At 37.2% G+C, this 23,310-nt stretch overlaps 1 protein-coding gene and 1 long non-coding RNA gene across 2 annotated transcripts; one reads left to right on the top strand and one right to left on the bottom strand.

Moving 5' to 3' along the window:
• The first annotated feature begins 1,165 nt into the window (after window positions 1-1,165).
• Window positions 1,166-8,855, top strand: PTGS2 (prostaglandin-endoperoxide synthase 2). The gene is made up of 10 exons (XM_019426716.2): window positions 1,166-1,368; window positions 2,084-2,200; window positions 2,323-2,466; window positions 3,362-3,505; window positions 3,971-4,152; window positions 4,826-4,909; window positions 5,017-5,263; window positions 5,548-5,834; window positions 6,406-6,553; window positions 6,698-8,855. Exons 1-10 carry the CDS (start codon window positions 1,317-1,319, stop codon window positions 7,105-7,107), a joined length of 1,815 nt encoding a protein of 604 aa, XP_019282261.1. The 5' UTR covers window positions 1,166-1,316; the 3' UTR covers window positions 7,108-8,855.
• Window positions 2,320-14,339, bottom strand: LOC109253610 (uncharacterized). The gene is made up of 3 exons (XR_002074483.2): window positions 14,158-14,339; window positions 5,081-5,256; window positions 2,320-2,432 (listed from the first exon to the last, which is right to left on the bottom strand). It is a non-coding gene; the product is annotated as an uncharacterized LOC109253610 (long non-coding RNA).
• Between the last annotated feature and the right edge of the window lie 8,971 nt (window positions 14,340-23,310).

Genomic DNA, 23,310 nt, shown 5'->3' with positions numbered 1-23,310 from the left:
TCCATCCATCTTTTCTACTCAATTCCTCATCAAACCATGTTCCAAAAATGAGAATAGAAAATTTGCACTAATAAGCCCAGACAACTGAAAAATAAATGCAGTGTTGTACTTTGATCCATTGCCACATTCACCATCTTGGAAAAGTGGGCAGAAAAGACAAAAAATCAAATTTTAAGGATCTTTTTCCTTTTATGTGTATCTCCTGCGAAGGGCTGCTAAGCAAAGTGAACCGCGGGGCCAAGAAAGAAATGCTTTAAAGCAGATGTTGTGGACAGTTAGCATCCCCGCAGACCCTGGGCGCCTTGCCTTCCTGTTTTCATCAGAGGAGAGGAAACGTTATCGTGGTGATCCCTCAAGCTCAGATGGACTATTTACAGGATAACTGCTTAGGAGCAGTATTGTGGAGAGGAATTAACATTTTTTTCTGTCTCCAAGAAGCAAGGAAGAGGTGGGGGTGTGGAGAACAACATTTATGTGAAGAACAGCTTAGCTTTGAAGTTACGGATATGTACTCTGACTATAGCTATTACATTTCATCCTGCCAAATTAAAAAACAAAAACAAAAAACAATGTATATATGTATGTATGTGCTGCATATACACCAGGTTAAGGGTCGTCACTAAAGTGGTGACATGTTTGAAGTACATGACGTGTAAAACATGTCAGCCTTTCTTGGCCCCGTCTGCCCAGACTGTGACTCCTCCGGCCCCCCAAAGACCTGAGGATGAGACATGGGGGCGGCCGCGCCGGGGGATTCCCTGCGCTCTGGGACCTCCAGCCGCTTGGATTCCGGGAGAGGAAGCCGAGTGTCTCCCCTCCACCCAAGGGAATCCGCCGAGGCACCGGGTCCGGAAAGCTCCGGGTCAAAGACTGGGAGAAAGGGAATCTGGCGCAAATTGCATTCTGGACCTGAGGGACTGAAGAAGGTGAAGCGTGAGATCGGAGCAGGGAGGGGGGCAATTCGCTTTGCACCCGCCTTGGGGAAGCCGAGGGCAGCTTCCCAGGTTTCCGATTTTCTCATTTGCGTGGGTAAAACTCCTGCCCCCACTCGGGTCTTACGCAATTAAGTAGACAGGGGGAGGGGGAGAGTTGGGGGGGTAAAAAAAAAAAAAGCGGAAAGAAACAGTCATGTCGTCACGTGGGCTTAGTTTTCACTCATAAAAGGAAGGTTCTCTCCGTTAGCTTCCAGTTGTCAAACGACTTGCAGCGAGCGTCAGGAAACACTCGGGAACTTCGCACAGCGCCACCTCCAGCTCCGCCGCGGGAGCCCAAATACGGCAACGCCTCCGCCCGCCCGCGCTCCGCCCGCCGCCGAGATGCTTGCCCGCGCCCTGCTGCTCTGCGCCGCCCTGGCGCTCTGCCGTGCAGGTGGGTCTGGCTCCCTGCACCTGGGAACCCTCGGTACCGTAACCCCGGACGAGGTTCCGCTCTGACCTCCCGGGTCCTCCCGGTACTGTGAACAGTCCCGGAATGGAGACGATGTTTGACTTGGTAAAGAGGTTGGACCATTGGAGTCCAAAGGAACTGGGTGTATATCCCACCTTTTGCCACAAGCTCTGATCATCATGAGCCAGTTACTTAACCGGTGTGGGTCTCATGTTTCTCATCTTGCTAAATAGGAATAGTGATACTAATTTGCAGATTGTTATTACGGTAAGACAGGAACAATCAATGTATGTGAAATGTTTGTGTGTGGTGCCTACTATTAGAGAATAGGAATCAATATTTTAAAAACAAGCTGTTTTTACATTGAAATTTACCCTAAATTTACCCTTTAATTTTGAAAGTGCTACTTTTTTGAGCTCCTTAAAAATGCTGAACATCTAAAATGTTACTAAGAAAAAGCTTAGCAACATGACTAATGTGGTTGAATATTGTTACCCTTATTTAGAAAAGGGAGTTGGTATTTTCATTATGATCATTGTATGTGACAGGTAAAAAAAACTGTTTTCCCATGACTACATGTATGTTTCTTGAATTTATTAATATAAAGTTGATCTATAGTATGTAAAACAACTAAATGTTTAAGTCAAAATTAAGAAACTAAAGAATGACTTATATACTGTCCTTACTTTTATTGTAGCAAATCCTTGCTGTTCCAACCCATGCCAAAACCAAGGTGTATGTCTGAGCATAGGATTTGACCAGTATAAGTGTGACTGTACCCGAACAGGATTCTATGGTGAAAACTGTTCAACACGTAAGTTTGCCCTTGGGTGCCCTCATTGGGACTGGGAATGTATCCAGTTATCACTTTACAAACTAGCACCTTATAATGGGTCCTGTTAATCTCTCCTTTTTTTTTTTCCTTCTTTTTTGCAGCTGAATTTCTGACAAGAATAAAGTTATTCCTGAAACCCACTCCAAATACAGTGCACTACATACTTACCCACTTCAAGGGAGTCTGGAACATTGTCAATAACATTCCCTTCCTGCAAAATATAATTATGAAATATGTGTTGACATGTAAGTACAAGTCCCTTTCTAAGGTTTTTAGCTTCCTCAAAGAAAAATGCACTTTATAGAACTTTAAGTTATTAAACCTAATCCTGAAATATATTTTCATTCTTGTTATAAAATGACTTTAGTTTTCCTTCTATCTTAATGGCCAAAAATATTGACATCTCAGTTTCATCTGGTTTAGAAAGTTCTGTCTCACTTCGAATTCTACGTACAATCCTGTACACCTCTTTTAAATTCACTACTCTTGCCAGTTTGTGAAGGAAGTGTGGTCCACTTGTTTACTAAATGTCCACGGGCCATAACATTGCATCCATTAAAATAAATGGTTAATCTGGATTTGGGTGAGCAAGAAAATAACTTTATTTCTAAAGTGGGTTTCATGCCCAGATATTCCTTCGTAGGCCTCTTATGCAGTAAGTAGATGATTATTTGAAAACTCAAGATGGCTAGATCATGTTTGGGTAAAGTATATATACTTTATTGAAGATGCATTTTATTTTATTTTTTTAATGTTTATTTTTGAGAGAGACAGAGCATGAGCAGGGAAGGGATAGAGAGAGAGGGAGACACAGAATCTGAAGCAGGCTCCAGGCTCGGAGCCTGATGGGCTCAGACTCACTAACCGGGAGGTCATGACCTGAGCCAAAGTCGAAGCTTAACCCACTGAGCCACCCAGGTGTCCCAAAATGCATTTTAATGAATCATTCTTTCTGATTTTTTAGTACAAGCAGCAGTGAGACTTTAAAGTGTAACTGTTTTACAATGGGTTATCTTTGGTTGTTGGAATTCAATTCAGTCTTTAGTGCCACTTTGCCCATTTTACAGTAAAAATGAACGTTGGTGTGTCTTGAGTATGGGAAAAATTAAAACAAAATTTTTGTTTTCTTGAAAATTTCAGCCAGGTCACATTTGATTGAGAGCCCACCAACTTACAATGTGGACTATGGCTATAAAAGCTGGGAAGCCTTTTCCAATCTCTCCTATTATACCAGAGCTCTTCCCCCTGTGGCTGATGACTGCCCAACACCCATGGGTGTGAAAGGTGAGTGTGTAGTGGGGGTAGAGAGGTGTTCATTGCAATAGGGACTAGATTGCTACCTAAAAAATTCAACACTGAACTGTAATTTGTTAATAAAAGCACTTTTTTTTTTTTTTGCTTTCTTATTGGGTATCTGTGGAGGGTTTTTGTTTTGTTTATTGTTGTTCTTTGGTTTGTTTTGTTTTTTTTTTTGAGAGTGTGACTTTCTGTAAACTATCCTATGAAAGTGAATGGGCATTTTGGTGTAACGTCTTCATGTTTTCAAATTCTGTCATTAATACTGAATTAATACTAGTTAAAATACTAGTTAAAATAGATAACATCATTCAATAAGGTGTTCCCTGTATCTTAGAATTTCCATTTGCATTATAACCCTGTTCACAATTGTATTTCTCCCGCAAATCCCCATTTACTATCTGCTTCCTTAATATGTAGATGAATTCTTATCTTAGCTTTCTCACTTTTCAGGCAAGAAAGAGCTTCCTGATTCAAAAGAGATTGTGGAAAAATTTCTTCTAAGAAGAAAGTTCATTCCTGACCCCCAAGGCACAAATATGATGTTTGCATTTTTTGCCCAACACTTCACCCATCAATTTTTCAAGACAGATCATAAGCGAGGACCAGCTTTCACCAAAGGACTGGGCCATGGGGTAAGACAGAATTAAATTGGAATTATAGCAAAAATCATACTGAGTGCTAATATTAAAGGCCATATATATATTTGCTACACCAAATAATTACCCCTCTTTTTAAAAAATCCCCTGTCTATAAATGGAATTTCTATTCCAGAAATGTGTATTAATGGAATTTACATTTTAATTCACTGGCTTAGTAAAAATATACACATGCACACACACATACATACATACAGATGTTATTATTATTTGTAATTTGGCTCTTATATTTTTAGTTTAAAATACTAGCACTGTAAAAACTTGTCTCTTCAAACTTTTGTTGGTACCCTGATTACGCTGCTATTAGGAGATTTTTGCAGCATTATTATTCCTTGGAATTCAATGACACAGTTTCAATTTATCAGTAAGAATTTTATATCAATAATACATTTTCTGATGCTTATTAAAAGAAATACCATACACTTATAGTAAAGCATATTATATACTTATAGGCTCCATATGAGATACAAATATCTTTAAACACAAGAGACATATCTAGGTTTGTGGTGTCAGTGGATAAACGAATTAATTTAGTATTTTGTGGCTGTGAGAAAAATAGGTATTTTATCAAACTATTTAATGATAAATGATATTACAGACTTTGTAGAACTTCAACAGTAACAAATAAAATTTTTCCATAATCTTCCAGGTGGACTTAAGTCATGTTTATGGCGAAACTTTGGATAGACAGCATAAACTGCGCCTTTTCAAGGATGGAAAGATGAAATACCAGGTGTGTGCCATTTGAGTATTAAGAATTAATGATGAGTCACCACTTACCCATATTTTAAAATCTGTAGTGATTAAAATTTGACATTTTTATTACTGTTATTTTTTTAGATAATCGATGGGGAGGTGTATCCTCCCACAGTCAAAGATACTCAGGTCGAGATGATCTACCCACCTCATGTTCCTGAACACCTGCGGTTTGCTGTGGGCCAGGAGGTCTTTGGTCTGGTGCCTGGTCTGATGATGTACGCCACAATTTGGCTGCGGGAACACAACAGAGTGTGTGATGTGCTTAAACAGGAGCATCCAGAATGGGATGATGAGCGGTTGTTCCAGACGAGCAGGCTAATACTGATAGGTAAACAAGAAGAGAAATGAATTTAAATAAAACCCTCTTCCCCAGAGACAACTAGTTACCTTTGATATGTTTTAAGTAGTTCTGGAAGACTGTAGTCAATGTAAAATCACATGCTCCAGATGAATTCAATCCTTGAGCATGATTGGTAATAGAAATACCTTTTGTTTGGATGGTATAAAGGAAAAAATACAAGTGAATGCTGGATTAACAGAATTGCATTTCAGCTGCTTGAAAGTTGGTAACCAGAGGATTAATGCTCTAATTTTTTTGTTTTGTGTAAATAGGAGAAACCATTAAGATCGTGATTGAAGACTATGTACAACACTTGAGTGGCTATCACTTCAAACTGAAGTTTGACCCAGAGCTGCTTTTCAACCAACAATTCCAATACCAAAACCGTATTGCTGCTGAGTTTAACACACTCTACCACTGGCATCCCCTTCTGCCTGACACCTTGCAAATAGATGACCAGGAGTACAATTTCCAGCAGTTTGTCTACAACAACTCTATATTACTGGAACATGGGCTTACCCAGTTCGTGGAATCATTCAGCAGGCAAATTGCTGGCAGGGTAAGCCTTATTATTGAAAAACGAAACAAAGGATTAGTAACTAGAATTTCTGCCACTGAAATGATTTTTCTTAAATTTACTGAAAGAGTAATTATTTTGTTAGTCAATTCTTTTCTTGAAAAAGAAGCCTACCTTTTTTTTTGAAAAGTCTGAACTTGTAGTCTACAGTTATCAAATAGAAATATGCAGTCATCCCTTAAATATATTTTCAAAAACTTTCTATAATTATACAATCTATAGATCATAGAAATAAATATTCCTTAATTTTTTTTTAATGTGTATTTAGTTTTGAGAAAGAGAGAGGCAGAGTACGAGAATCCAAAGCAGAGAGCCCGACGTGGGGCTTGAAGTCATGAACTGTGAGATCACGACCTGAGATGGAGCTGTATACTCAACCCACTGAGCCACTCAGGCACCCCTAGAAATAAAATTTCTAAATTGGATAGTGTAGGTCTCAGCTGAGAACATCAGTCTTATCTACTTTGTACCCAAGGAATGAATGTTTTTAAGACAGAAATCACCATAAATATGCCTAAAAGTTTTGTCCTGTAACTTAATTCGTTTTCCATAGGTTGCTGGTGGTAGGAATGTTCCAGCTGCAGTGCAGCAAGTAGCAAAGGCCTCAATCGACCAGAGCAGACAGATGAAGTACCAGTCTCTTAATGAGTATCGCAAACGCTTTCGGCTGAAGCCCTATACATCGTTTGAAGAACTCACAGGTGAGAAACTTCTTAAAAGAATCAAGGGTCAAATGGAAACAACAGAGAAGTTGAAAGCAAATTGAGCAAAGGATTAAAAGGATTTAAACTTTTTTTTGGTAAAGTTTTACATTGGTTGTATATCTGTCTTTGTCACCTTCACAGGAGAGAAGGAAATGGCTGCGGGGTTAGAAGCACTTTATGGTGATATTGATGCCATGGAGCTGTATCCTGCCCTTCTGGTAGAAAAGCCTCGCCCTGATGCCATCTTTGGTGAGACCATGGTAGAAATGGGAGCACCATTCTCCTTGAAAGGACTTATGGGTAATCCTATATGCTCTCCTGACTACTGGAAGCCTAGCACTTTTGGTGGAGAAGTAGGTTTTAAAATCATCAACACTGCCTCGATTCAGTCTCTCATCTGCAATAACGTGAAGGGCTGTCCTTTTACTGCATTCAGTGTTCAAGATCCACAGCTCACCAAAACAGTCACCATTAATGCAAGCTCTTCGCACTCTGGACTGGATGATATCAATCCCACAGTACTGCTAAAAGAACGTTCAACTGAACTGTAGAAGGGTGTTAATCCTATTTATTTATTTATATGGACTATTTCTTTTAACTTAATTATTTAATATTTATGTTAAACTCCTTATGTTACTTAACATCTTCTGTTAAGGAGAAAGGGGTCATACTTGTGAAGATTTTCATGTCACTGCTTTAAAGATGTCATTCCTTCAGGTTAAAGGGGAAAACAGTTTTCATTCTTTTTTATAAACTGATGGGAAATGAGTTTGACATCCTTTTACTTGAATTTCAGTTTAAATTATTTATAATAACAAAAGCAAAGCTGTTTGGACATTTAAATGCTGGTCCAAGATGGCAAAATGCTGCAAGTTTTTTTTCCAGTGTATACCCTGGGATTTCCAGTGTATCCTCCATGATGCATTAGAAGCAACTACCTGCACCTGTTCTTTTCTTTTCTTCTGTTAGCATTGTACTGGGAGAAACTCTCTTCTGATCAGTTTACTCCTTCTATTTTGTTTTCTTGATTTTAAGATCTGAGTTCATCTTTCTGTGGACTCTATTTTCTTTCTTATCTTTTCCCTCTGTCTATATTTTCGTATCTGAACTTTTGCAAGTTTTCAGGAAAACCTCAACTCAGGACTACTAGTAACTTAGCTCCTCTTAACAAAAATGAAAGAGAAAAAAAAAACAGCCCTTAAAAAAGCCTCTACAAAAGGACATACACTTATTTTAAGTGAAAAGCAGAGAAATTTATTTATAGTTAATTTTAACTAAGTGTAATGGAAGAAGCCTCTTTGTAGGCTTACATGTAGGCTTTGAATGCATTACGGAGAACTGCAGGGGGTTCTTGATAGAAGAAAGTTGTATTTCTATTCTAATGAATGTCCTTTCTTCTTGAAAAACAAAGCCAAACAATTCCTGAATAGTTCCCAGGAAGAACACGTTTCTTCTTTTCCACATCTCATTGTCAGCTGACATTTGCTGGTACTGTATACTACTTAATTTATTGAGGATTATTATTTATGTCTTGTTAGGACGTTATTATAAACTAGGTTTATTTAGGCTGCAATCATTGATTTTTTTTTCATTATGTGAGAATCGGTATATCTTCTTTGAGATTAACTCTGAATTACTATGTAAACTACAAGAAAAATTATTAGATTAAAATTTCTGAATAAATTTTCAGCAACCCAACTCTGGTGTAATGAAATATGGAAGGTTTACCCATACACCAGCCCACAGAGAACACTGTGTCTCATTAGCCTGGATACACCACAAGACTGACCTTTTATACATTTTTTGAAGGACCTGTGGATCCTTCATTAATTCATTCAGCTATAACTTACTGAGGAGATGTGTGCAAAGCACTGTGAGTTTTAATATTTTTAAATCAAGCACTGATTACAGATGACATCAGTATTTGTAAATAATTGCAAAAGCATGTCTTTTAGGTAGAGAAATTGAAATTTCATTAAAGGAAATAACTCAGGGGATTTTTTAAGATTTTATGTTTAAAAATTTTATAGTTAATAAAGAAATGGTCAATATTAGAAGGGCGTGTATTAAAAACTGTTAACTTCATTGATTAAAAAAAAAAAAAACTTTTATTAACATCAACCTGCTGACCAAACCTAGGAATTTGGAATATAGTATACAAAGGTTTTGGTGCCTAAGACAAATGTGTATTTAAATTAACTTAATGTCAAATGTAACTGTTGAAACAAATGCCTGTTTATTTTTATACTATTTAAGAATGGAAAAATCTCTTCTACAATAAATTTTGACTGTTTCCATATATCTTTGTCATAAGACATATGATTTCTCTAAAGCGCCGTACTTAAACCATTGTCTTGCATTCTCCTATCTATTCCAAACTAGACTGAACCTTAATGAAATGGTTCTGCCCTCAGAGAGAGACTTCCTAGGGTCACTATTTATTATTCTTGTTCATTGCAACACTGAATTGGAAAATGTGTGCTTTGTGCTATAGGAGATAGCACCAAACTTGTTTTCATTGCCTAATCTAGAAGAAGGGAAAAAAACCAAGTACACCAAAAGCAAAAAGAAGACAAAATTGTTAAGGAGGTACAAAATTAAAAGGAAGTTCAAAGAGGGGGATGTTATGTTCAGTTGGGCAAATCATTAATACCTGGCTGATGGACTTCTGTTGTACTCCTAATGTTGATATTTTGGTAATATCTGCATGGACCACCTACCTAATCCTGCCTGGCTTTTCTCTTCCTTAGCCTTCTTCATTCCTGTGATACCTTCTTCCACCATTTCCTATGATTATCCATACCTTGATCTTATCATCAATTGCTGTACCATTTCCAAAATCTTGGTTTCAAGCATCTTCCTTGACTCACCTTCTAGCTCACCTATTTCAACACTCACACTTTAACATATAACTCTCTAACTTCACTGAGCCTACTGATCCATTGACCTCATCACTATTCATTACCCCACTTATCTCATTTCCTTCCGTAGGCATCGAGCTCAGTTTCCATTGCCCATCATTATATTCGCTCCTTCATTCTCTCCCTCTATTGTACTTTACTGGTGCAACTTCATTTCAGCCATCCTCCTAATCGGTTTATTTGACTTCTTACTAGCATTCAACGCAAATGCCTGCAGTTTCCTTAGTGAAAGATTTTTTTTTTCCTTGGTTTCATGGTCTGATACTTCCTGGTCTTTCTCCACCTTCATGGAGTGCAATTACTCAGATTTTTAGAAAAAAAATCTCTTCATCCTCCACTGTATAAATTGAAATGTCTTGATCCCCCTCTTTATCTGCCCTTATCTGGGTCAATCCCATACACACTCATAAATTGAGACATTAATTATAACTCCCAAATTTATGGCTGTAGAACCAATCTCCCAACTGTCAATGACAACCTATCCACTCAACTACATAAATTTAATACCTTATTTTACAATCTCTGCCCTCTTGGCACCATATACCCAAAATAATAATCTTCAAAAGTTAAGTATACCACCATCTTCTTGTTCTCAAGCAAAAACCTCTCTTTCCATAATGCCCTTAGCCAATCCAGCAGCAATCTTGTTGACTCTAACCCACAAACAAATCCTACACCTGTCACCCTTTCTCTAACTCCAATACTACCAACCTAGCTGATGCAATTATCTCTCAATTGGTTTCCCTTCTTTATTCTTTGCCTCATTCCAAACCATTTTCCTTATAGCAATGAGACTGGTCATTTTCAAACATACATCAGATCGTGTTCCCCTCCTATTTGAAAAGGAGTGACTTCCTATTACACAGTGGACAAATCCAAACTCTTAACTATATCCTAGAAAATCTCAGTGATCAGTCCCCTGTCTTACTACCCAATCTCATCTACCATAATTTCCTACCCTTGTTCACTGTGTTCCCACCACAACTTTTTTCTGATTAGCTTACCACCAAAGGTTCTCAAGCTGTTGCCCCTGTTTAGAAAATTCCTTCTTCATATTTCCACATGGTTGGATCCTTCTCAACACCCAAATCTTGGCTCAAATTTCCCCTCTTAGAAAGGCCTCCTCCAACCACCTCAACTAAAGCAACTAAAGCTCTTTCATCTTCTTTCTGGCATTTATTTCTGTTATTACCTTGATTTGTATGTTTACTTATTATCTGTGTCCCATCACTAGAATTTCATGTCCAAGAAAGTAACAACCTGGTTTGCATCATTCACTGCTCTCAGAATAGTGTCTGATACTTAAAAGACATCACAAAATACTCAATAAGTGCATAACAGTAGGCTTCATGAAAGAAGCAGAATATGTGTTGATTCTTGAAGAAAGAGTAACATCTTAGAAAGCAAAATATCCACTCTAGAAAAATAGTTTGGCAGTTTCTTCTAAAACTAAAAATTCTCTTACCACATATATTAGTATTCTATTCATGCTATGACAAATTACTACAAACTTCATGGATTAAAACAACAAAAATTTATTATCTATAGTGCTGGAGGTCAGAAGTAAGAAATAGATTGTATGAGTTAAGATCAAGGTGTCATCAGGGCTGTGTTTCTTCTGGAATCGTTAGGGGAGAATCTGTCTCTCACCTTTTCTAGCTTCCAGAAACCACCCACATTACTTGGCTCATGCTCCCTTTCTCTATCTTCAAAGCCAGAAGGGCATCATCTTTTAATATCTCTGACCCTGATCCTCTTGCCTCCCTCCCATAAGAACACTTTTTATCACTTTGGGCGCATGAAGGTAACCCAGGAAAATCTCCCTTCCTCAAGATCCATAATTTCTTTCCACATATACAAAGTCCTTTGTGTCATGTAAAGCAACATATTCACAAGTTCTAGGGATTGGTGCATGGAACTCTTTGAAGGACCATTATTTTACCTACCACATTATACAATCCAGTAATTGTGCTCTTGAACATTTATCCCAGAAAAAAATCATGCAAAAGTCTCTACATGAAGGTTCATAGCAACTTTATCCATAATAGCCCTGGGCAAAATAATTCAGATATCTTTCAAAAGGTTAATGGTTAAACAAACCGGGGCAAACGGTGGTATATCCATATCATGAAGTACTATGCAGCAAAACAAATACAACTATTGACACATAAAACAAGTTGGATGGAACTCAAAGGAGTTATGTGAATGAAAAAAAACAAAGCCAGTCTTTCAAGTTACCTATTCTATGATTCTCTCTATATATAACATTCTTGAAATAACAAAACTATAAGGAAAGAAAACAGATCTGTGGTTACCAGATGAGAAATTTCAGGGTAGCTATAGTTATAAAAGGGTAGCATGAGGGAGACTTGTGCTGATTGAATATTTTTGCAACTTGATTGAGGTGGTAGTTACACAAAGCTACATATGTGCCATAATGGCATAGAACTATACACACACACTCACACAAATACAGGTATGAATGGGGAAATCTGAATAAGATCCATGGATTATACCAAGGTAAATTTCCTGATTTTGATATTAGACTATAATTATGTAAGATGTCAAAATTAGAGGAGGTGATAGGAAGGTTGCATGGTACCTCCCTGTACATTTCTTTGAAACAGCGTATGAATCTATAGTTATTTCAAAATAAAAAGTTAAAAGAAAAAAGGAAGAGATGTGATGCTATTCTTGGTGGCAAGAATAGGATTATAGGCCATTTTTGTATCATTTAGTTTTCTTAACCCTTATCCAAACTGCTACAATAGATTATCCTAGAGTGGACACCCAACCAAGCTGGGAAAGTAAAATTCTCTCTCACATAGTACTTGTATTGCAAGACATCATTTGTTTATCAAGTTAAAATTTATTAGAAATGTTTGCTTCTCTTGCGGAACACTCTCAGAACAAGTTACTCACAATCCAAAGTTTTACTGTATATAGACATAGATATCTTCGACATGTGTTAGAACTTATTTAATAATTGTATTTCAAAAACTTAATATCACAGACTTAGGAAACCCAGAGCTGCTTTATTTCCTATAGTTATCAACAAAGCTGAGGTTAAAAAAAAGAAAGATTAGAAATAACAATTGTTCCCCAATTCCATCTCCAATTCCAATGTACTATTAAGGACTCAAACCTTTACAGAGCTTAGCCACAGTCTGGCTATGAAGTAGAGGGGAGTTGTTTAAGATAAACAGTAAACAGTTTGATAAATCATTTACTGCTTTTTAATTCAGACATAAGTCATTACTTCAAGGACTCTCAATAATTGGCATTCAAAAGCGATCAGATTGCTTTCACTATAATAACTAATTTAAATGCAGGGCGCCTGTGTGGCTCCACCACTGGTTGAGCCTCCAACCCTGGGTTTCTGCTAGGTCATGATCTCACAGTTGGTGAGTTCAAACCCCTCCTGGGACTCCATGCTGACAGCATGGAGCCTGCTTGGAATTCTCTGTCTCCCTCTCTCTCTCCCCCTCCTCCACTTGTACACACACTCTCCCTCTCTCAAAATAAATAAATAAACATTAAGAAAAATACATGTTTAAAAAATAATAATAATAATTAATTTAAATGCCTAAATTAAGCGAAATTTATTTCAGCATTCTACGTAAATTCACTCAGAAAACTAAACGGTCAAATTGCCTTTGAGCTGAAGCCAGGGAAAAACTTCAGAGAAAAGATCGTTATTTGATAAAATAAAGATCACAGGAACAGTTATCTTCAGTTTACTTCCCAATTTGTTTCCTAGATGTCTCATCACTGAAACCAAACGAAAGAAGTTTAAGATTCGAGTTGGTCTTGTGCCTCAGCCTCTAATGCTTCCACTTCCCCTGCCTCTGTGTCTTCCTGCAAGTGAACCCTGTCCAGAGAGACTCACTTGCTCTTTCATGTTCCTGATTGTTCCTAATAGGTGATGTGGAAGCATCATAGCGTGACTTTCCCTGGCTATTACTCAATACCTGTGCACGATGACAACATTCACAAAACACAGGGTGGGGTATATTTTACATGCTCTTGAAGGAGTGTTTTCCACTTACACAGTACTCAGAAATAAGCCAGAAGAAAGGCCAATTGGGTAAACAATCTTTCTCTGTAAGCAAAAAACAGTTGGAGATGATGCAAAGGGCAAGAATGTTTCTCTCACCCACACCCTGAAACCTACCACTTAAAATGTAAATTTTCTGTAACATTCTCATGGTGTATTTTATATAGACTTGACAACACTATTGAGTAATGTGCTAAACATCAGGCTACGGAAACGATGTTTAAGTTGGAAGAAGCCTGCTTCAAAGACAGAGAATGAGAGAGCCTCTGAATCTCAGAAACAGTGTAATTGTATTAAAGCTCCAATTTTGGGGAATTGAACATCAAATAGATTGCTGTGGCTGCCCCTTATCTCGTATTAATTCTCTTTACTTATTTAAAAGGTGATATGTATCAAAAATATTCTTAATAAAATGAATTAGCATAAATAGATTAACTCAGAACGTGACTTCTATTCTATGTTTAAAAATTTATGGCATCACTTGAAATAGCCAGAGATATTCATGGGAATTATAAAACAATTGTGAATTTCTAGACTAAATTACTGAGATCTTACAAGTCAAGAACATGACTTTTCACATTCCTGATGATAATAACATGGTGGTGGACTGGCTAGATGCTTACCGCCAGGGCATGGACTTTGCAGTCAGGCAAACCTGGGCTCTGCCAATGTCAGCAGTGTGGTTACTAAAGAGTCCCATGTTCCTCACCTTTAAAAAGGTAAAATGGAGACAGTTATGCCTACTGTAACTCTAGGCAAATGACTTTTTTTGTTGTTTGTTTGTTTTTGGTTATTTGTTTTTTATTTTTATTTACTTTTTTCTTTCTTTCTTTTTTTTTTTTTTTGAAAGAGAGAGAGAAAGAGAAATAGTCCCAAGCAGGCTCCACGTTCAGCATGGAGCCGCACGTGGGGCTCGATCCCACAACCCCTCATGACCTGAGCCAAAATCACGAGTCATATACTCAACTGACTAAGCCACACAGGCGCCCCCTCTTTTTTTTTAATTTCTCCAATTATATAATAAATAATGTTAATGATAGCATTGCACTGAGAAAATAAATCAGAAACAGTGGAAGTAATTTGAGGTTTTAACATTGACTTTCTGTGACATGAAGAATCAGAAATCTCTCTGAGTTTCATATTCTTCAGTTTAGAGAAGGCTACATCATCTCACATCTGAGTCCTAAGTTAACTTAATAACTACACATCCTGTAGTAACAATATACTTCTTGCTTTCTCAGTCACTTTAATGGGTATAAGAGACTGGGTACAAGAAGGTTTACAGCTCAGGAAATGTCTATCCTGTCATACTATTATAGGAAACATTACTTAAAGTGTTTTTTACCTTGGTAGTTGTGGTAGACAGAATCATGCCCCCCACCTCCCCAAAGTTGTCCAAGTACTAATTACCGGAATCTGTCATATATTACATAACAAAGGCTGTGGATGGAATGAAGGTTGCTAATCATCTGACCTTAAAATAGAGATCATCCTGGATTACCTAATGTAATCATAAGAGACCTTTTATGTGAAAGAAGGAGGTAGAAGAGTCAGTGTCAGAGTGATGCAATATAAGACTTGACCAGCTATTACTGAAGATGGAAGAGACCCAAGGATGCAGGAACTTGGGAAGCCTGGATAGCTGGAAAGGGCAAGAAAACCTCTTCTCCCCTAGAGCCTCCTGAAAGGAAGGCACACCTCAATTTTAGCTCAGTGCGACCCATTTAGGACTTCCAAACTATAGCTCTGTGAGATAATAAATTCGAATTGTTACAGCAGCTGTAGGAAACTAACATAGTAGTTGCTGAGGACAGAGAAGAATAGATGGGGAGTAATGGGACCCACCTCCTATACTGGGAAGTATGTATATAAATTACTCCACATAGATACATGCAGAAGGTCCCCCACTTACAATGATTCAACTTAATGATTTTTCAACCTTATGATAGTGCAACAGTGATGTGCATTCACTAGGAATTGTACTTCAAGTTATGAATTTTGATATTTTCCTGAGCGATGCTCTCTTGTGATGCTAGGCAGCAGCAGTGAGCTACAGCTCTCAGATGTAATCACATTATAAGTCAAGAAGGATTTGTACAACAAATTGTATATTGCATGTCGAACTCAGTCTCTTTCTAGTACATGTTAATGTTATGGTCCCTTTTGGACCTGCTTCTTGTATCCCACATAGACTGGAAGGGTATGTGCTTCTTGCTTCAAGGCCCTTGTTATTTGTCTTAGGTCTTGTCTTACACATTTGCTTTAAGTATAACCTTTAAGCTCATATAATTATCAGTGAATTGAATTTCTTCAGAGATTTCCCCTTTTTTTGGATTCTTGCTGCAAAAACTGGCTGTAGAGTTGATTATCTTTCTTACCTGTAGGCTCACTCTCTGCTATTTCTCTTTCGGATCAATCCTAGTCTATGTGTATGAATTGGAGGAGATTTTAAAGAACAATGTAGAATTTCTTTCTTGAAATTAAAATTGAAGATGAAAGATTCTATGTTTATTGTAGCATTATTTATAATAGCCAAGGTATGGAAGCAACTCAGGTGTCCAACGATAGATGAATGGATAAAGAAGATATGTATATATACATGGTGGAATATTACTCAGCCATAAAAAAGAGATCTTGCCATTTGTGTCAACATGGATGGACCTAGAGGGTATTGTGCTAAGTGAAATAAGTCAGACAAAGAACAATATCATACAATGTTACTTGTACGTGGAATCTAAAAACCAAAATGAATAACCAAAGCAACCAAAAGCAGAAATAGACCCATAAATACAGAGAACAAACTGATGGTTGCCAGAGGGGAGGATGGCCAATGTGGGTGAAGGGGAGTGGGGGGAGTAGGAGATACAGCCTTCCAGTTATGGAATGAATAAGTCATGGGATAAAAGGCACAGCACAGGGAATATAGTCAATAGCATTGCATGGTAGCAGATGTAGCTATACTTGTGGTGAGCATAGCATAGTACAGAGTTGTTGAATCACTATTATATATCTGAAACTAATGTAACATTATGTGTCAACTATACTTCAATTAAAAAAAAGTTGAGGGGCGCCTGGGTGGCTCAGTTGGTTAAGCGTCCGACTTCAGCTCAGGTCACGATCTCGCGGTCAGCGAGTTCTAGCCCCGCGGCGGGCTCTGGGCTGACGGCTCAGAGCCTGGAGCCTGCTTCGGATTCTGTGTCTCCCTCTCTCTCTGCCCCTCCCCCATTCATGCTCTGTCTCTCTCTGTCTCAAAAATAAATAAACATTAAAAAAAAATTGAAAATGAAAGCCTCCACTTGTCCACTTGCAAAATAAGTGCAACACTGCTAAATTTCATCCTTTCCCCAACATAATGTCAACTCATAATGAGAAAAAAACTGATTAGATACTTCATGCCCAATATCCTGCAGCTTTAATAAGGCTCAGAAGGAGGCAAGTCAAACTGGGCATAGTGAAAAAAAAAAAAAGTTTTTAGAGTCAGAAAAAATTGTGTGTTCAATAAATTTACCTCTCTTCAACTCTTCCTTATTATTCTGTATTTTTCTGAGTCTTTATTACAGAATTATGGTATTCGTTTTTCTATTCTTAGCATGAAGCTCAGTACTTTGAACATCCAAAATACCTCTTACTAGCTTTTTTTTGAGTGGATATGCCACATCTACCCTCAAAAGAGACTTTCAAACCAGAAAACTGCATCACTCTGGTAAGATAGAGTCTTACCATAGTCTGTCATAGTGCTGTCATAGACCGTTTTTAAATCTGATAAAAGCTATGCACCTAAAATAAAAAAATAGGAACAACACAAAAATTTTCATACAGTTTCAAATAGTTCTTTAAGCTCTTGAACATGACCCAAGTTAAGAATCTTAGGGCAGTGGATTATTCTGTAGTAGAAGGGAATCTGTAACAACTTAGAAAAGACTGAAGAGACATATACAAGGAGGGAAGGTAGTAATGTCCCAGAAAATGTTTTCAACTGAGAATCAAGTTTTCCCATGAATTTACTTAACAAGTTATTTAAAAGGTTTTTGATAGAAAACACCAAAGGAAAGCTTTATCTTCATAATTTTTAGGTCTCTTTTAATCTTGAGTTTCCCATCATTCTGTATGGATCTTTTTCTGGTTTATAAAGCAAGGGGGGGTGCTGTTATGCACTGAATGTATCTTCCCCAAATCCGTATGTTGAAGTTCTAACCCCAAGTGTGGCTATAGTTGAAGATGGTGCCTCTAAGGAAGTCATTAAAGTTAAACAAAGTCATGAAGTTGAGGTCCTGATCTAATAGGATTAGCTCTAGTTGGTACATCCAGAAATGGAATATTATTCAGTGCTAAAAAGAAAGGAGATATGAAGCCATCAAAAGACATGGACAAACCTTCAATGCATATTGCTAAGTGAGAAGGTGGCCTTCTATAAACCAGGAAGAGAACCTTTATAAGTAACTGACTTGGCTGGCACTTTGACCTTGAACAGTGAGAAATAAATTTCTGTTGTTTAAAAGACTCAGTCTGTAGTATTTTGTTATGGCAGCCCAAGCTGACTAATACAGTTGGAAAAACCCTGAGATTTTAGTATTGTTCCTATTTCCATAATGGAATGAATCTCTACTTAGTCAAATCTAGGTCCAGAAGCAACTATAGATGGGCATACCTTGCATCTTTTGCAAAATTATTCCTTGGGGTGTCCCATATTAGGTTTCCTATATTTGGTAGACTTTACTGTCTCTGAATATACCTTTACCAATGAGAAAAAAAAATGTGTGCCATATTGATTAATTATTTAGAAAGAAGGATGCATCATTTAAAATGCCTTTGAATGTATCGCTTTAACACAGTGGTCTGAATATAGCAATGTGAATCACTATCTTTCCTTGGCATTTTTTTAATTAAAAAACATTTTTTTAATGTTTATTTTTGAGAGAGAGACAGAGAGAGACAGAGCGCAAGTGGGAGAGGGGTAGAGAGAGAGGAAGACACAGAGCTGTCAGCAGAGGGCCCGTCAGGAGGCCCAAACTCAGGAACAGCGAGATCATGACCTGAGCTGAAGTTGGTCACTTAACCAACTGAGCCACCCAGGCACCTCTATTCCTTGTCATTTGTAATCAAAAAGTTGAAGAACAGGATTGTTCTTGCATCCACAGTCATGGCTAGGTTAGGACATTCTAATGTCTTAAATGAAGGAAAATATGATAACTTGAAAAAAAAGATTATTTTTACGGAAAATGTACCAATAAAATGAACACATTTAACAAATATTCTATCAGGTGCCTCCTCTTTCAGTCACTTGATAGTTATCTTAAAATATTTTTTTTTCCTTTGCATTATGAGACAATAAATCTAAAAACAAAAGATTTTTAAATCACTGAAAACACATCCTTGAACCATGCCAACAACTTTTGTGTTGTAAAATGGTTTCAACAATTACATGTTCACCTCTCTAAATTTTTTTTTTTAATTTTAGGTAGAAAACTTTCATTAAAAATTTTCCAATCTAGGGGCGCCTGGGTGGCTCAGTTGGGTAAGCATCTGACTGTGGATCTCAGCTCAGGTTATGATCTCACATACATCGAAACTTGTATCAGGCTCTGGGCTGACAGTGTGGAGCCTGCTTGGGACTCTCTGTCTCCCTCTTTCTCTGTCCCTCCCTTGCTCACACTCTCTTTCTCTTAAAAAGAAATAAACTTTAATTTTATTAAAAAAAACATTTCCAATCCAATGACAAAAATTGTTAAACTTCGTGAATAAAGTAGTAAGCCTGTAGAATATCTATATGTCATGGACATTCACTATATCACTCAAAATAAAACATATGGGGGGACACCTGGGTGGCTCAGTCAGTTGAATGTCCAACTTTGGCTCAGGTCATGATCTTGTGGTTTGTGGGTTCAAGCACCATATTGGGTTCACTGCTGTCAGCCTATCAGGCAGAGCCTGCTTTGGAACCTCTGTCCCCTTTTCTCTGCCTCTCCCCTGCTTATGCTCTCCCAAAAAATAATTTAATAAATAAATAAAACATTTGGTTGCCATTATCTTCATAGGGCAAGATACTGATAATTTTATAGTGTCTATTTTCTCACATAAAATAGAAAAAGAACATAATTTCACACGGAAATTATAAAACCACTAGTTATAAAATCATATTCATAAGAATCAATAGAAAAATTATGTCAAATGTTCCTGACTCAAATTGTAACTACGTACAAAAATAACAGAAGGAAAAGTAAAAGAGGTAAAAGAAGGCACACTGCTCTGTTCTTTTTTTTTTTTTTTTTTTTTTAACGTTTATTTATTTTTGAGACAGAGAGTGACAGAGCATGAACGGGGGAGGGGCAGAGAGAGAGGGAGACACAGAATCGGAAGCAGGCTCCAGGCTCTGAGCCGTCAGCCCAGAGCCCGACACGGGGCTTGAACTCACAGACCGCGAGATCATGACCTGAGCTGAAGTCGGATGCTTAACCGACTGAGCCACCCAGGCGCCCCCACACTGCTCTGTTCTAAAGGCAAAAAGCACCTCTTAAGTTTGTTGAAAAAAACTAACAAAATGTTAACTGTGTCCAAGTGTACAATTTTACTCAATATTTATATAATTTAATTTGTTAGAAAAATAATTTGACTTTGTTTTGTCCTATTATAAAAGTTTCATTATAAATTGGGTGATATATAAATTTATATATGCTTTATGTAAAATTTTTTGTAGTCATATTAATTGATTTAAACTGAACATGTTCCCAAAGATAATTTTTTTTAATGTTTATTTATTTTTGACACAGAGGGAGACAGAGCACGAGTGGGGGAGGGGCATAGAGAGAGGGAGACACAGAATCTGAAACAGGCTCTGGGCTCCGGGCTCCAGGCTCTGAGCTGTCAGCACAGAGCCCGATGTGGGGCTTGCACCCACAAACTGTGAGCTCATGACCTGAGCTGAAGTCAGACGCTTAACCGACTGAGCCACCCAGGCGCCCCTCCCAAAGATAATTTGATGCTGCTAACAACAATTAGAAATGATAGAAAAAAGTTAATAATAAACAGATGAAAACTAATAATAGGAGACTAAAGCAAAAAACAAAAAAAGAAAAAGGAAAGAAAAAATTGAGCTACCTCTATTCTTTGACAGCAGTTTTTCAGGATATTTTTCATTAAGTAAGTGGTTTTGAACAGCGTAATTTGTGATGGCCTAGGGAACAGTTTGACAAAAGACAGAGATTGTCCAAAAATGATTGTTGCTTAGAAAACTTCTGAGCAAAAGTTATCCATATAATATTATAATTTATTTCTGTTAAAGTAATTCTATCCAGAGCTGAAGTTGTACAGTCTCGTTACATAGATAGATCTCTGAGAATAAACATTTCTAAAGTAGGAACAGATTGATGCCCTATTTCTCAATTATGTGAGAAAGGAGTCAAACTAGAAAGGAATTCTGCATTGTTGTAATGAGATATGGACATTCTGTAACATATAAATCTTTAAGAAGTACATATGCTGATGATGCTTGGCAAGACATTGTACCAATGGCTTTATTCTCCCAAAACAGCAAGTCTTATAACAATAATAATGTATCCAAGTTTTTGTGAATCAAATTTATGTCCTCTCTGTTTTAGTCAGGGTTTGCCAGAGACAGAGACCAATAGGAATTATGTATGTGTGTGTGTATATATATATATATATATATATATATATATATATATATAGGAGACCAGAGACAGAGACCAATAGGAAATTATATATATATATAAATATATATATATTTATATATTTATATATATATTTATATATATAAATAAATATTTATATATATATATATTTATATATATATATATAAATATATATATAAATATATATATCAGGGAAGCTGATGGTGTAAATTCCAGTCTAAAGGCCAGAGAGGATGAGATGAGATTACTCAACTCAAGCAGGCAGGCAGAAACATAAAGGGGCAAATACCTCCTTCCTCGGTTTTTTGTTCTATTTAAGCCCTCAACAGATTGGATGATTCCACCCCCATGAGGGAGGGCAATCTACTGAGTCCACCAATTCAAATGCTAATTTCATCTGGGAACACCTTCATATACACACTCAGAAATAATATTTAATCAGGGCCAGTCAAGTTGACATAAGATGTTAACTATCACACTCTGTAACATCCAAAATTTTTGAAGAACCAGAGATACTGAAAAGAGATCCAAGTATTGGAAATAAAGACTACCTTCTAATACCTACCATATTTCATAGAACCTAAGATGCTATGCAGTCAATGATGAACCATTATTTTATGTATAACCAAGAAAATGAAAAATGTGCCGGTTAATTGTAAGATGCTGTCAATCATAAAATACATACTAGTTTCTAGCATGTAAAATGCAAACATAAGTGTGCATCTAAGAATCTATGAAATATTGTTACAAAATTCATGCTTACTGGTTGGAATTTGCTACCTGTACAAATCACTTTCAGAAACAAGAAAGCAAGGGCCTAGAAATATCATTAAATATGATGAAATGTGAAAGACACCTGTGTCCTATTTGATGCTTCTAAATTACCAAAGAGAATATATCAACCAAAGGGATGTGCTCTGTGTAGTTCAGAAAGGGGTGAGCTGACAAGCAAAAATGTGTCTGCAGCATTATTGATACAGTTTTAAGGTAAAACAGAACTCTGACCCACTGGGAAATTACATCCCCAGGGCACCGTATGAATATAAATCCCCTGAATCTACAATTCTATTAAGAAACTCAAACTTTTATTTTATCAAGGAGAAAAATATAGTTGTAATATTGAGGGGATATCAGCAGACTATTAAGTTTCTAATTTGCAGAGCTAAAAATTGCTTTTTAAAAATATGTACATATACATGTATGTATGTGTGTGTATTACATAGGAAAATCAGTCTGTATTTCCATGAATTTAGGGGACTACAAGCCAGGGGAATTGAAAGAATTCTGGTAGCAAATGATCTCCTCTGGATGTTTTCGTAACTTAAAGCAATTAATCACCCTATTCAAACCATATGGGCTCCTGAATCCCATTAGGCAGAGTCCTAGTGTTTACAAAATATTGAGGGAAGGGACGCCTGGGTGGCTCAGTCAGTTAGGTCTCTGACTTCAGCTCAGGTTATGTTCTCACAGTTGGTGGATTCGAGCCCTGTGTCAGGCTCTGGGCTGACAGCTCAGAGCCTGGAGCCCATTTCAGATTCTGTGTCTCCCTCTCTCTCTGCCCATCCCCCGCTTGTGCATGCACGTGCTCGTTCTCTGTCTCAAAAATAAATAAATAAGCATTATAAAAACATTGAAGGAATATTAAAAGACTATGGAATCAGAAGAAGAATTGAACTTCAGGATTAAAGGGAGGGGTATACTAGCAGTATTACTTGTACTGCATGTTATGAGAGGAAAAAAGCCAGTCCTAAAATCTGCACTAATTGTAGGCACTGATCACAAACACAGGACCACCCATGGAGAACCAGAATATAAATTTGTTTTCATTATAACTCTAGGGTTTTTTTGTTTTTTGTTTTTGTTTTTGTTTTTGTTTTGTTTTGTTTTGTTTTGAGGGGTTGCAGTGTGAACACTTTAGGTAAAGGGTGGGTGTGGAAATATTTATAAAGGAACATAAATAAAATGAGTTCTTAAGTAACTTCCTCTGAATGAATCTGACTAATCTTGCCAATGTTTTCCTGGCTTCCACGCAATCTTTATCAAACCAGGAAGTGGGTCAGCCAGACCTGGGGCAGACAAGACAATCAGTTGGTATGTAAACAACTGAAAGACTTCTGTAAATCAATA

This window comes from Panthera pardus, unplaced genomic scaffold, assembly GCF_024362965.1.
Source record: "Panthera pardus isolate Hobbes unplaced genomic scaffold, ASM2436296v1 HiC_scaffold_21, whole genome shotgun sequence".
NCBI classification, from domain to species: Eukaryota; Metazoa; Chordata; class Mammalia; order Carnivora; family Felidae; genus Panthera; species Panthera pardus.
This window is presented reverse-complemented; position numbering and strand designations above follow the sequence as displayed.

Coding starts and splice junctions, on each gene's coding strand:
- PTGS2 (XM_019426716.2), top strand. CDS start 1,317: ATGCTTGCCCGCGCCCTGCTGCTCTGCGCCGCCCTGGCGCTCTGCCGT. Junction 1,369..2,083: donor CCTGGCGCTCTGCCGTGCAG/GTGGGTCTGGCT, acceptor CTTTTATTGTAG/CAAATCCTTGCTGTTCCAAC. Junction 5,835..6,405: donor GCAGGCAAATTGCTGGCAGG/GTAAGCCTTATT, acceptor CGTTTTCCATAG/GTTGCTGGTGGTAGGAATGT.